We start from the raw sequence: 12,370 nt of genomic DNA on the forward strand, positions 1-12,370 counted from the left end.
CCTTTTTGTAACTCCACACTTTGCCTCACCTCTAATTTTAAGTTCTTATCTTTCAGTAACCCCGTGTTCTGGCTGTCCTGTTTGTTATAGTCATTGACACCTTTTCGTGACCTCATGCTGTGCCTCATCAGTGCAGTCTTCGAAATGCTTCTCCTGCTTCATTGGTTTGTCTCTGTCCTTTTTCTGATTTCTTGTCCTGTCTTACCCCTGTGGCTCAGTCCTTGTCTTTTTTTTATGGCCCACTGGATTGTCTCAGTCCTGGTCACCTCTTTCTGATCCCTTGCCTTGTCTTACCTCTATGACTCAGTCCTTGTCATGCTTTTTCTGGCTTACTGGTTTGTCTAAGACCTCGTCATGGTTTTGTGGCTCTGCTTTATCTCATCTGTACAGTTCTTGTCAAGTCTCAATGACCACCCCCCCTCCCTCACCTGTAAGTCCCGGTCCATGTCACCTTTTGTGACCCCACTCACCTGAATGGCGGTGTCCTTGTCATCCTTGTAGTAGTACAGAATGCTGCCTCTCAGGACGAAGAACTTCATCTGCCAGTTCTTGACAATTGATCTCTGCTTTTTCAGCCAGCCAGTCTTCAGTGGCCTCTCCAAGTGACTGGCTGACCCTGGGTGAACCGGCCCCGAGGATGACTCCGCCGGCATCATGCTCTTGGAGCGCGCTGCCACCAGAAAAGGCAAAAGCACAGCCAGTTTAATGGCAGAAGGGATGGAAGAAGGAAATGAAGAAAAAAGCGATTATCAGCAAAATCCAAAACACGTTACTGTGAGTAGCCTGACAAAACAAGTAATCCATTAATTAAAATCAGAGCCAAGGGCCGGAGGTGCTAAAAGAACAACAAAAGGCCTAAAAAAAAAATAAGAAGAAGAAAGGCTAATGTGTGCCTCAGCCTGCCATTTGTGTAGAGAGCACTGAGAGGGAAGTGAGGCCTGCACTTTGTGACCCAAGCAGCTTCCTGTTGAGCAAACACTCCGCTTTGAGCGGCGATTGTTTCATAGGAGGGAAAACGCGCCCAAAGCACAGCCTGGGAAGCTCAGGGAGTGATGAATTGTTAGCAGATTGGCAGGCTGAGACCTGCACAGAGTGACCGGCCCAGGCACGCCACCAGCGCAAAGCACAGACTCGCCCGCAAGGCAGGAGCCAGGGGCAAAGTTCAGCTTCTCCCAGACATCGGAGAGGAAAGTAAGAGGGCATTCAGCTTTGTAAGGATGGCACCCTTCAACTGGCAAGCCACCTACGTAAAGGTAAGGCTGACAGCCTAGTAAATGCATGAGAGCTCACAAGCAAAGTCAAACTGCTAAGAGACAAGTGCAGGACTGGGGTTGGCACTGTGTTAATTAGTGAGTGGCATGCACAATGAGAGCTGTACTCTGTTAGGATTTGGGGTTAACAAGGCATTGTGTCTGTCATTGGGTATCTGTGGCACAGACTGGCAGGACACATAACTGAGGGGTGAGGCATTGAGGCTGGCAGTGTTAGACTGACAAGATACACACTGAGTGGCACTTCATTAGATTGGTGAAATAGACTTACACTCCACAATTATTGAGAGGTGGTCTAGGATCGGGTTGGTACCATGACAAGCAAAGTTAAACTGGCAAGACACATGGTGAGTGATGTTTCTATTCTTGAGTTGGTAGACTTGTATTTTCACACTGAGAGAACGTATAAGTTGGAGGTGGTACCAAGAAAACTCTTGACTGGCAAGAAACACTCTGCGAGGTGCTGCATTAGTGTTGGCACTGTCAGACTGAGAAAATATGTGGTGACAGGTATGCTGGGTTAAGCCTAGTCCACTCAGGCTGTAGGAAACACACAAGAGATGTGTGGCACTGCCATAAAACAGTTGGGCAAGATGTAAGGTAAGAGGTGCTGCAATAGAATTGGCACCATCAGATCAAAAAGTTACCTGGTCAAAGGTATGCTGGGTTAAGTCTGGTCCAATCAAGCTATCAGGAAACACACAGGAGAAGTAGTGCCAACCCCAATGCCTCACCATAGCCCAGATTGGCAAGATGCATGGTGAGAGCAACTCTGTGCTAGGTTGGCACATCTAACCACTGCCGGGTTTGGTTGGGCACTTTTACACTGTCAGACTACATGTTAAATATGTGACTTGGTCTGGCATGTCTTGTAAAACAGGTCCTCTCATGGCTCTCCATGGTGGTATCTTGTTAACACTTTCAAACTGGCATGGTGATTGGCACTTTGAACCCTACAGGCACGTTAGAGTGCAGGGCTGACACATTCATATTCTAGTTTGGCCTGTAGCTCTCTCACATTTTATTTTATTTTATTTACTAGACTCTAGGACCATTTTGACTGGGTTGTTACTTTAGGGAGTTCTCATGAACTTGCATTGCGTTCATCGCGAACCAGAAATTTGGAAAAGTGCATTGTAAATGAAAAATAAAAAATAAAAAATCTACAATTCACCACTAGGTGGCGATTCAGCCAATATCTCTCTCTGTCTGTGTGTCACATGTCAGATCAGGGTGATCAGCTCAACAGATAGAGCACCACCCAGCACAAAACAGGAAGCGGCACCATCTGCGAGCGGAAGCCACCACTAAGAATAAGGACTTCTGTGAAAAAACAGCTGTGAGAACCTGACAGCACAGCAAGAAGAACTGAAACTCAAGTTACAAGTGAGGGTTTCTGGAATCAAGCTGTGATTTGTTGAGTGGGCTGGGGGACACAAAGGGCAGGTGTGAGAAACCAGAGACCAGAAGAGGGAAAGAGAGAGGAGCAAAGGGACAATAAATGAGGGAGACAGAGATGAGGATGAGAAGATGAGAAAACTGAGGCAGAGAGAAGAGTAGTGACAAGTGAGGCTGATGGAAGACAATGGAGAGAAGAGTGGGAGGCAGGACACAAATCCAGACAGGCCTAAGGAGGACATGTTAAGACAAAATTGATAGATAGGAGACAAGAGACCAAAGAAATAACAAATTAGGGAATAATTAGAGGGAAGATAGAAAAAAATAATACACAGATCTGGTAGGAGACCCATAAAGCTGAGGGGGAATACATGGAAATTTTGACTGGACTGGTGTGTGGGTGTGTTTGTGTGTCCTGTGGTGGGTTGGCACCCTGCCCAGGATTGGTTCCTGCCTTGTGCCCTGTGTTGGCTGGGATTGGCTCCAGCAGATCCCCGTGACCCTGTGTTCGAATTCAGCGGGTTGGAAAATGGATGGATGGATGAGGAAGGACAAGTGAAAAACAGAAATGGACAAGAACAACAGTGAGAACCACATGAAGGTAGACCAAAAAGACAGAAGAAGAAGACAGAGAGGGAGAGAGAGCGAGACAGGCAAAAGAAAAAGAGGGTGACAGACGAGGGCAAAACATGAAGCAAAGGATGGTAATGACTGAGGAAACTTATGAGCGAGACAGGTGAACGGACGACTGAGATGGCGAGACAGGCAGGAATGTAAATGAGACAACAAGGTAGAAGAAGAAAGAACTGAGAGACAAAAGTGAGACACAGAGTAGGAGTGACAGAAGAGAGATGGGTAAGGATACAACAAAAAAAGAAGGCAAGAGTGACCGATGAGCCTAAAGAAGAAGAAGGGAGACAGGCAGACAGACATAAGTGAAACATGTGAGGGAAGAGAGGTGAGTGACATGATAGAAGACAAGGGACGAAAGGAAAGGCGTGAGACAGAAATGAGGAGGATGAATGGGGGGTGTGGGGATAACCAAGAAATGCGCAGAAGACAAGAGTGCAGTGACCAGAGTGAGACAGATGGGGAGACGAGTGGGTCATCAGAACTAACAAGGATAGACGCCAAGATGGGGGACAAACGAGGACAAGACAGAGATGAGCACAATATAAGGGTGCAGTGACAAAAGTGAGATGACTGGGACAAGTAGTTAATGAAACAGAGCATTGAAAAAACAGTGCCCTTCCACATGTGGAATATGGGCACCTTGGCTCACTTTCCTAGGAGTTAAAATCCTTATTTTATTACTGTTTAGGTAATAAATGCCTCCTCTCCCTCCACATGTAGGCCTTCTCATAATAGACACCTGCAGAGATGTAATGAATGGTAACTTTCCATTCCAACCGTTCAGTTAGTAAGAGAGCACAACTCCAAACGTGTGACTGGCACTGTGATCTCAATCCCCTGCTTCACGAGGACCAACAGATGCCCTGTACTCCCCTCGCCCTGTAGAGGGTAGCACTGCTTACACCTTCTACTTGCTCCCAGTCTCCTAATCAGAAGCTAAACTCCGCCTCTTGTTGAAAACAACATAACATCCTCACACCGTCTTGACATAGCTGGTGATGGGGCAGTTGGAACAGGGAGAACAAGGCAGGAAATAACCCAGCATGGTGTGCATGCTCATCTGAGAGTCTCGTCAAGTTGTTGCTTAATGAAGCTCCCTGTTTTTGAGCTGCATGTTGTTGCAATTTGGTTTTTGCTCCTCGTGGACATTAAGTAGCCCCGAGGTCCATTTGGAACAGCACTGCCACTTCCCAGCACTTGGGATCTGGGGTCAATTCTACTACAGACTTTGCACATTCTTCTCCTGCTCACATGGTTAGGTTCAGTTGACTGGCCATGTGTGAGCGAGTGCCCACCACAATACCCTGGTAACCCATCCAGGGATGGTTCAAACTTTGCACCGGACACTTCTTGCTCTCCACAGTCCAAGATGGATGGATGCATGAAGATTTGTCCAAAAATTTTAATGAACAAGACTGTATTCTGTCTGTCAGATGTGCCCATTAGGTTCTCTTGGCTGTTCATTTATATTTATAGACGTTATTGGAGGGCACAAACCCATCTCTACATATCACGGACACACAAAAGTCAGTATAAATTCCCCAATGTTAAGAGGCAAAATGTTAAAAATCTTCTTTGTGTTACAGGTATATGTGGAGTTGAGGTTGGCAGCATCCAATGTTCACAGAACAAACACCCCTCCCTAATTTAGAGTCTCCGATGACCTGAACGTATTTGGGATGTACACCCCAGGGAGAACATGCAAACTCCACACTGCCAGTGACATGCCAGATAGCAGCGCTAACCACTGTGCCACCAGGCTGCCTCACAAGCTAACAGCCAAGTACCAAGGTGACATCTAGGGAGTTGGTGGCCCAGAGGGAATTGACACAAGTAAAGAGTCCCACCGCATGCCAAAGCAAGCTGTGTCACACGGGCCTATTAGATGAAGGCTCACCTCTAAGCTTTTGGAGACACGTGTCAGTAATCATACAATTTACACGAGGATAAATGAACTTGGGATGTTCATTTTAGCTTGAAGGTCACATTTGATGGGGAGTGGATCAGATGGACTGGATGAGTGTCCAAATGGCGTAGCTCCCAGGCTTTGGGGACACACAGCTGCCATACTGGCTTAGAATTCCTGCACTCTATCAACTGGTGGCACACCTTAACTTGCCAACCTCCTCTCCAGCAATGGGCAGAGATGAGGTCAGCATATTGTAGTTTGGATCCCGGTGTGCTGCCACCAGTTGTGAAAGTAAGGCAATATAAGGCTAGCAGAAAGAGGAAGTGCCCTTATCAGCCACACTGAGCCGCGCGCTCTGCTCTGTCACTCACACACTCACCTCGCAGCAGGAAGACAGGCAAACAAAAAAAAAAAAAAAAAAAAAAAGAGATACCCAAGAGGAACACATAAAACGAAGGGCCTTTACCGATTTTATTGGCATCAGGTCGCAGGTTAAAATCCCAGTTGCGAGGAAGCTTCAGAGACATCTCTCCCCAGTGGCTGCTGTCCGCCTGGCAGTCCCTTCGTTGGTCTGTCTGCCCCTGCTCTTCTCTGTCTTCCTCTCTTAACTTTACCACTTCTTCTGTCTTTCAGGCAAACAGTCGATTACTTCCGCCTTCCTGTGTGCCCCCACCCCTTCACAGAAACCAACTCAGTCCATCCTGAGTGAAGCATGAAGGTGCAGTTCTGCTGCAAAGAGGCTCGATGGATGAGGATGCTGCAGCCTGCCAGTCTGCGTAGACGTCCTGCTGCACCCACATCTCGTATGACAAGGAAGTGAGTGACAGAGCAGATGGAGAGAAGTAAGCAAGTAGAGAAACTCACATCCTGTGCATCGACTCTACACAGAGATACTGGCTACAGCGAGGGGCTGCTCCCATTCACATTTTCCATCCTAAAGAAAAGAAAAAGATGCATCCTGGTGGCCATTCTGTCCTCATCTGTGGGGTTGTCTGTAATTAACAGGATCCAGGGTCGCACACAGTTCTTCACAGGCCCAATCCCCCATTCTCACTCCTACTAAGACTTAACCAAACATCTTTAACATCTGCATCTACCTGAGAAATGTGAATGCCAGTTTGTACAGGGCACACACACACACAAGATTTAGTGGACACTCCACCAAGCCACACTACGTAGGGGAGGAAAATCTCTATGAACACAGGAGGAAAAGGCAAAGAGCAGCACTTCTAGATATCCAGCATGGGACTCCAGGTGCCTACTGGCACACCACTGAGCCAATCAGTGCATTGATCAGTGAAGCAAGTTGGATGAAACTTCTTGGGTGTCCTCAGTGGGCCACCACTGGAACTGAATAAGTAAAGGCTAAGTGATTCCAGTTAGGTTATTGACTTAAAGAATATCAAATTAAAGACACAGGCAAGTCTACCATTAATACATTCATCCATTTACGTAACCCGCTAATCCAGGGCAAGGTTGCAGGGAAGACAGAGGTTATCCCAGCAGTCATCAGGAGCAAGACGAGGACAATCACTGGACAGAGCACCAGTCCATCACAAGGTGAACACACACATCAGGGGCCAATTTAGCATCACATAACCAGCATGTCTTTGGACTGTGAGAGGGAACCAGAGAACCCTGAGGAAACTCATGAGGATGTGAGGAGAACCTGAGATGCAAACCCTGGTCTTCTTGTTGTGATGCAGCAGTGCTACCACTGTGCCACACACCATTAATATATGGAAGTTCAAAACACCAACACATATGGCTTATAGTCACCAGAAAAGCCATAAAAAGTTCCTCAAAAATAATGAGGAACTCTCGAAAATGCTTAGCTGGGTTCAAAGCTGGTGACTAGGGGACTTACAGCATAGGATAATCTTCAGGGTCATGCCCTTTATGGATTGGTAACTTCTAATGGAGTGAGGGGGATGACTCAGAATCATTAAGAAGTGGGTGAAAGTGACTAGAACATGCACCACGTGTTATCACAAGAGCGTCAAAGCAGCCATGACAGTTGTAACCACTCACTCAGACCTCGGCGTTTGTTTCAGTGTGCACCACCCAAGCACTCACTAGGTCATGGAGGATGGTTTCTCTTTTCCCGGCTCCTTTGTCCTTTCAAGTGCTGTAGTCATCTGAATGCGAATCCTGCACAGTTCAAGAAACTGTTTGTAGTGACATGTACTACTTGTTAAAGTTTTAACAAAGCTGATGAAGTCCTTTCCTCCAGTTTCTTAGCAACATCTAAATATACACCATCCATCTCGAGACATCAGCAAGACAAGTTTGTTACATTACTGGAATGGAGCAAACAAGCCATCACTGAGGTCTTCTTCTATCCATGTTAGCCAGAATTAGAAGCAACGGGTGAAGACACACAATGCTTGCTTAATTAACATGGTAACCACACCTGTGGGGAGGAGTTACAAACCACCATTAATTAAGTAATTACATGTCTATAATGTCCTCAAAGTGCTTTACATAAACAGTGGTGGTGGTCGAAGTAGCCCCCACCTGGATGATGTGACAGCAGCCATTCTTGCACCAGTACAGTCACCACACATTAGATACTAGGAGGTTATGGTAAAAGAGAGACAATTTGGGACAGGGGACGATTAGGGGGCCCGAATGACTATGCTGTGGTGGGCAATTCACCAGGACATCAAGCTACACCTTACTCTGTTTTGAAGGATGGCCAGGGATCTTTTATGACAGCAGAGAGTCAGGACCTCAGTTTTACATCTCATTCTGAAATATGGCACCATTTTTACAGCACAGTGTCATTGGGATCCACACACAGACCACAGGGTAAGCGTCTCCTGCTGGCCTCACCTCACCACACCTCCTCCAGCAGCAACCCAAGCAGCTCCTAGCAATGGGGAGGGAAACAGTAAAAAAATTAGGCCACACAGACAAAACTTTTAACAACATACTAAATAAACAAATGACAAAATTCAAAGAAAGAAACAAGAATTTAAAACACTCAAAATTAAAAATTCTGAAGTTAAGCACAAGCAAATAGTCCGAGGGTTACAGAAAGTGGCTAAAGATCAGGAGAAAGTAAAGAAAACAAGATGTAGTTGGAGACAAGAAACAAGGTGTTAACCAAGAAGTCAAAAAATAAATTGAGCAAACTAAAGCTGGGGGGAGAAATCGAAAATCAAAAGTCAGGAAACCAAAAGTCAACCTAGCACTAGTGTTACAAGTTTGTTAAGGTTTTCATACCCTTTTTATTTGGAATTTTAGATGGCTATTTTGGGGTTTTTGATTGTGAGGATTATTTTGATATTAGATATTTTGTGGGATTCCCGATGTTTTGCTTGTTTTATAGAAGCCACCATCTTGTGATCCCATTGTAATGATGCAGGTCTTGGTTTCCAGGGGGCATGGTCACAGGGTTAAAATGTTGGGCATCAATTACATGTTAAGAGTTAAAAGATCACTCCTGCCAGCCATTCCCTATTCCAAGTTTGTGGATATTTTCTAAAATGATTTTCCTAGCAGCTGCATTCTCATGTTTGTTTTGTGTTTGCTGCCAGAGTGACTTCACTTTCAATTCTACACCTTGTTTTCTGGTCTCTCTCTCTAAAAACTCTGTTCTCATGAAAGTACACAGAGGGGCTACCTGAAATATGAGCTAAAGACAGAATAGACACTGTCTTATCCACCAAGGGGATAGATTATAATGAAAACCATCACTTATTTATAGCATTGACTCTACTCTGCCATTTGTGTGACACATGAGGTCATGTGAATCTTCCAAAAAGCATTGCAAAGATAATAAAAAAACACAAGTTATAAATGATCTTTGCAGAATGAAAACAAAATAGTAAACAAACAATGGAAAGATGATCTTGGGTCCAAAAACTCAAAAATACACAAAAATGTATATAACACTATCACATCCAAACTTTAAAGACAAGAATTCAATTATTGCAAAATTCAAGATACAAAGAAATCAATTAAATAATTTAAAGGAAAGAAAGTCACTGCATAAATAAAGAAAAAAAATCTCAAATTGCCTGACAAAATAATGACGGACAAAAAAAATCAAAGAGCTGTCAGAACTTTTTTGCACAAAGTGCAAAACCAACGGCAGTGCACCAGTGTGGACAGTCCTCATTACATTACAGCACCCAAGGGGTGGCACTGCTCACTTGAACTAAAACATGCAGGAAAAGTAGCTAAACTAACAGAAGGAACTATGACGATTAAAACAAAATAATCACAACAAAACTCAAAAAGAAAAACAGAGAAAAAGGAAAGGAAAAAAAGACCAAACCCCAAGGGGAGACCCACATGGAGTCTGCAGCTTTCAATGAACTTTCTCTCTCGCAGGTCTCCCTGTTTTGGCCCATTTGCTGCAGATACTCAGGGCTGTTGTTGTTTGTTCTAAAAGCCCAACGCCCCCCTGGGTCAAATAAAGTTCTATATATATATGCGGACTTTTATGAAGCAGTATGGGGAGTACAGGTTTTGTTTAATTTTTTTCCCCTTCAATAAAATATTCTTACCATTTTATTAACACACAGATATGGAAAGATAAGACATGTCTGGGACTATGAGAGTGGTCTGCCAAAGAAGACTGGATAGCAGATGGGCTGTGCAGACCCACCTGAATGCAAACATTTATAATTGGGAAAATCTTGCAGGATCAACTTAGACAAATTAAAAACCTGAACTGTTTTTTTTTTTTTTTTTAAGTGTGTGCGCTTTTACTAAGTATTATGGGCTGTTGTCATAAATCCTGCTGATGCCAACTGCAATGTGTTACATGGTGCCATCTATAACCTCCTTCATCTTTGCAGGTTACATCAGGAGAGTACGAGGGAATTGCCAGGTGGAGTGCCTGTGTGAACAAAAGTCAACTCTGAAATCCCAGGAATCTCAATCTTCTCATTGCTGGACCAGCAATCAATTCCAGAAATTAAAGGGTTGGCGAACTTATCAACACAAAGAAGCAAAAGTGCTGAGTGAAGCCTACAACAAGGCCCCATGTCCTCATGCTGTGTATACAAAGGAGGTGACTACTTCTGTACTTCACCAGTGTTTATTTACAAAGTTCAGCTATTTGGACAGTGTAAGCTGAACGGATGACTTTGTAATCTCACCAAGAAAGCGTCCATTGAGTGCAGTTACCAGCAGGTGGCCATGTGCTGCTTTGCGTTGTGCAGGTTTGAAGCAGCTCATGACTGTGGAGGTTGCTGGTGCATTATTTGGCTTTATTGCTTTTCAACATTTCAAACAAGGTGCTGTCAAAGTAAGTATGAGAGAAATAAAATACAAAGCACTCAAAAAGTCTTTTGGATCTTAGGTTTACTTTTCCAATATTTATAGCAGACAAAATATAAATATAATCAGCATATTTGTATAATTGCAGAATACAGACATTTAAAAAAAAAAAAAAGCATAAAGACAATGGGCGGGTGACACCAAACCATTAAACACTCATCCACCAACAAAGAGAACAAAAAAATTAAGACAGTCCCTTGTACATTTAAAAACAAAAGACAAAAAAGAAATCACATAAAACCATAAACATCCACCATGTGATGCGATTTGATTTTACTTTAAATAAAAAATGTTCACCACACAACTTAACCCAGAAAGTAAACCGTGGGCTGGCTCACTTATAGACATGGATAACCTGGCAGAGGTTGGACTCTTTAAGAGATTCAGTGCACCTCCTATATTGGGCTCGACTATACACAGTGTACCAAGGAGCTGGAAATCATAAAAAATACACATACATAATACACCCGCAGGATGTATCATAGCAGTGGGTAACATGTAAAGGTAATGAGGTAAAAAACAAACGGCTCTGGAGGGGGCGGTCGCTAGGACAGATTATCAGGTCGAACACATACGTATTCAACACGTCACATGATGACCTTCACAGGTCAACTACAGGGGCTTGGGGGTTTTCTTGTGCTTCTGGTGGTCATAGAGCTGCTGCACCCTCGAAACACAGTCAAAGCTGCAAAGCCTAGTGAGCTCTGGTAGACTTAAACAAATGGCATTGCAGAACTAATTGTTAAAAACACTTTGGCATATCATTTAATGTCCACAATGTTTGTCTTAATCAAAGTGAAAGCTGACACTGGCTGTATGACAAACAATCCCTTAACTGATGGTGGACTTTCAGCCAGCTGCCAACAGTCAATAACATGTGTGCTGACTGATACTGACTCGAAATGACTGCAATGGTTACATGTGCTCCAATTTAAAAACTACCGATTAAGATCATAAGCACAAACTTTTTTTTTTTCTAATTAAACTTGATTAAGCCTAATTTTGCAGGAAGACAAGCTCTTAAGTAAATTAGCAGTAGTAGATTGTTCCAAAAATAAATAATCGATAAATAAAACCTTACTACTAGGAGCTGTTAAATGTTAGTATGTACATTTCATAATTATTTCAACTGATGGTCCAACCAGCAATTTTGTCAATACACTTTCAGATACAAAACATTGGGAGAACAATACAAATACTCTCAATATGTCCACACTTCTGTAGTTAAACTGTAGAAATATAAATGATGACGCTAAATGTCTCAGGATCAAGATGATACAATTTACTAGACCCTTCATTAACCAGCACACTGAGTGTGCCAGTCTGGCAGCACCCTGAAGAAAACAAACATGTAAAAGTTAATGTTCCTTATTTACAAGATATCTTTATCTAGGTGAGAAGCAATCTAATTTTAACAGTTAAAAATGTACTCTTCTCATAACTACTGTATCTTGAAATAATTCTGTCAATAACGAATGTTAACTTCTACTTAAATCTCAAAATTGTGCAATGTCGAGCTTTTTAAATCTATAAAAATGCAGCTTTTGGTCATTACCACGCAGAGCTATAACAATGCAGGTTGTTAACTTTTTAATTGTCTAATGTCATATATTAAGATGCGTAAATGTGTTTCTTTTTTCACTAGGATGTCAGATTGTATTTTACAGTATGGACATGTAAGTAAACCTTATTAAAATCATTTGTTATTTTTTAATAACAGAATAAAATAGTATTTTCTGAACAATTTTACAGTATTAAAAAGTTTGAAATAGTAACGCATGGATGGAATATTTAAGATGTGGCACAAAAGAGGGCCACAATATTAAGACAATAAAAATCTTAAAAGTAAAAAGTGGGGATACAC

The 12,370-nt window shown here is 43.1% G+C and overlaps 1 protein-coding gene and 1 long non-coding RNA gene across 2 annotated transcripts in view; one reads left to right on the forward strand and one right to left on the reverse strand.

The window, feature by feature from the left end:
* Positions 1–5,915, reverse strand: part of arhgap25 (Rho GTPase activating protein 25) — a 90,149-nt gene extending 84,234 nt beyond the window's left edge. The window contains exons 1-2 of the mRNA XM_028798839.2: positions 5,678–5,915; positions 471–670 (exon numbers count right to left, since the gene is read on the reverse strand). Coding sequence (XP_028654672.2) covers positions 471–670; positions 5,678–5,738 — 261 coding nt within the window. The 5' untranslated portion in view covers positions 5,739–5,915. The remainder of the gene's footprint in view (positions 1–470; positions 671–5,677) is intronic.
* On the forward strand, positions 665–11,029 carry LOC127527006 (uncharacterized). Its single transcript, XR_007934362.1, has 4 exons — positions 665–1,253; positions 2,499–2,663; positions 5,845–6,027; positions 10,023–11,029. It is a non-coding gene; the product is annotated as an uncharacterized LOC127527006 (long non-coding RNA).
* The last annotated feature ends 1,341 nt before the right edge of the window (positions 11,030–12,370 follow it).

The sequence above is a fragment of the Erpetoichthys calabaricus genome, chromosome 1 (genome assembly GCF_900747795.2).
Source record: "Erpetoichthys calabaricus chromosome 1, fErpCal1.3, whole genome shotgun sequence".
In the NCBI taxonomy this organism is placed as follows: domain Eukaryota; kingdom Metazoa; phylum Chordata; class Cladistia; order Polypteriformes; family Polypteridae; genus Erpetoichthys; species Erpetoichthys calabaricus.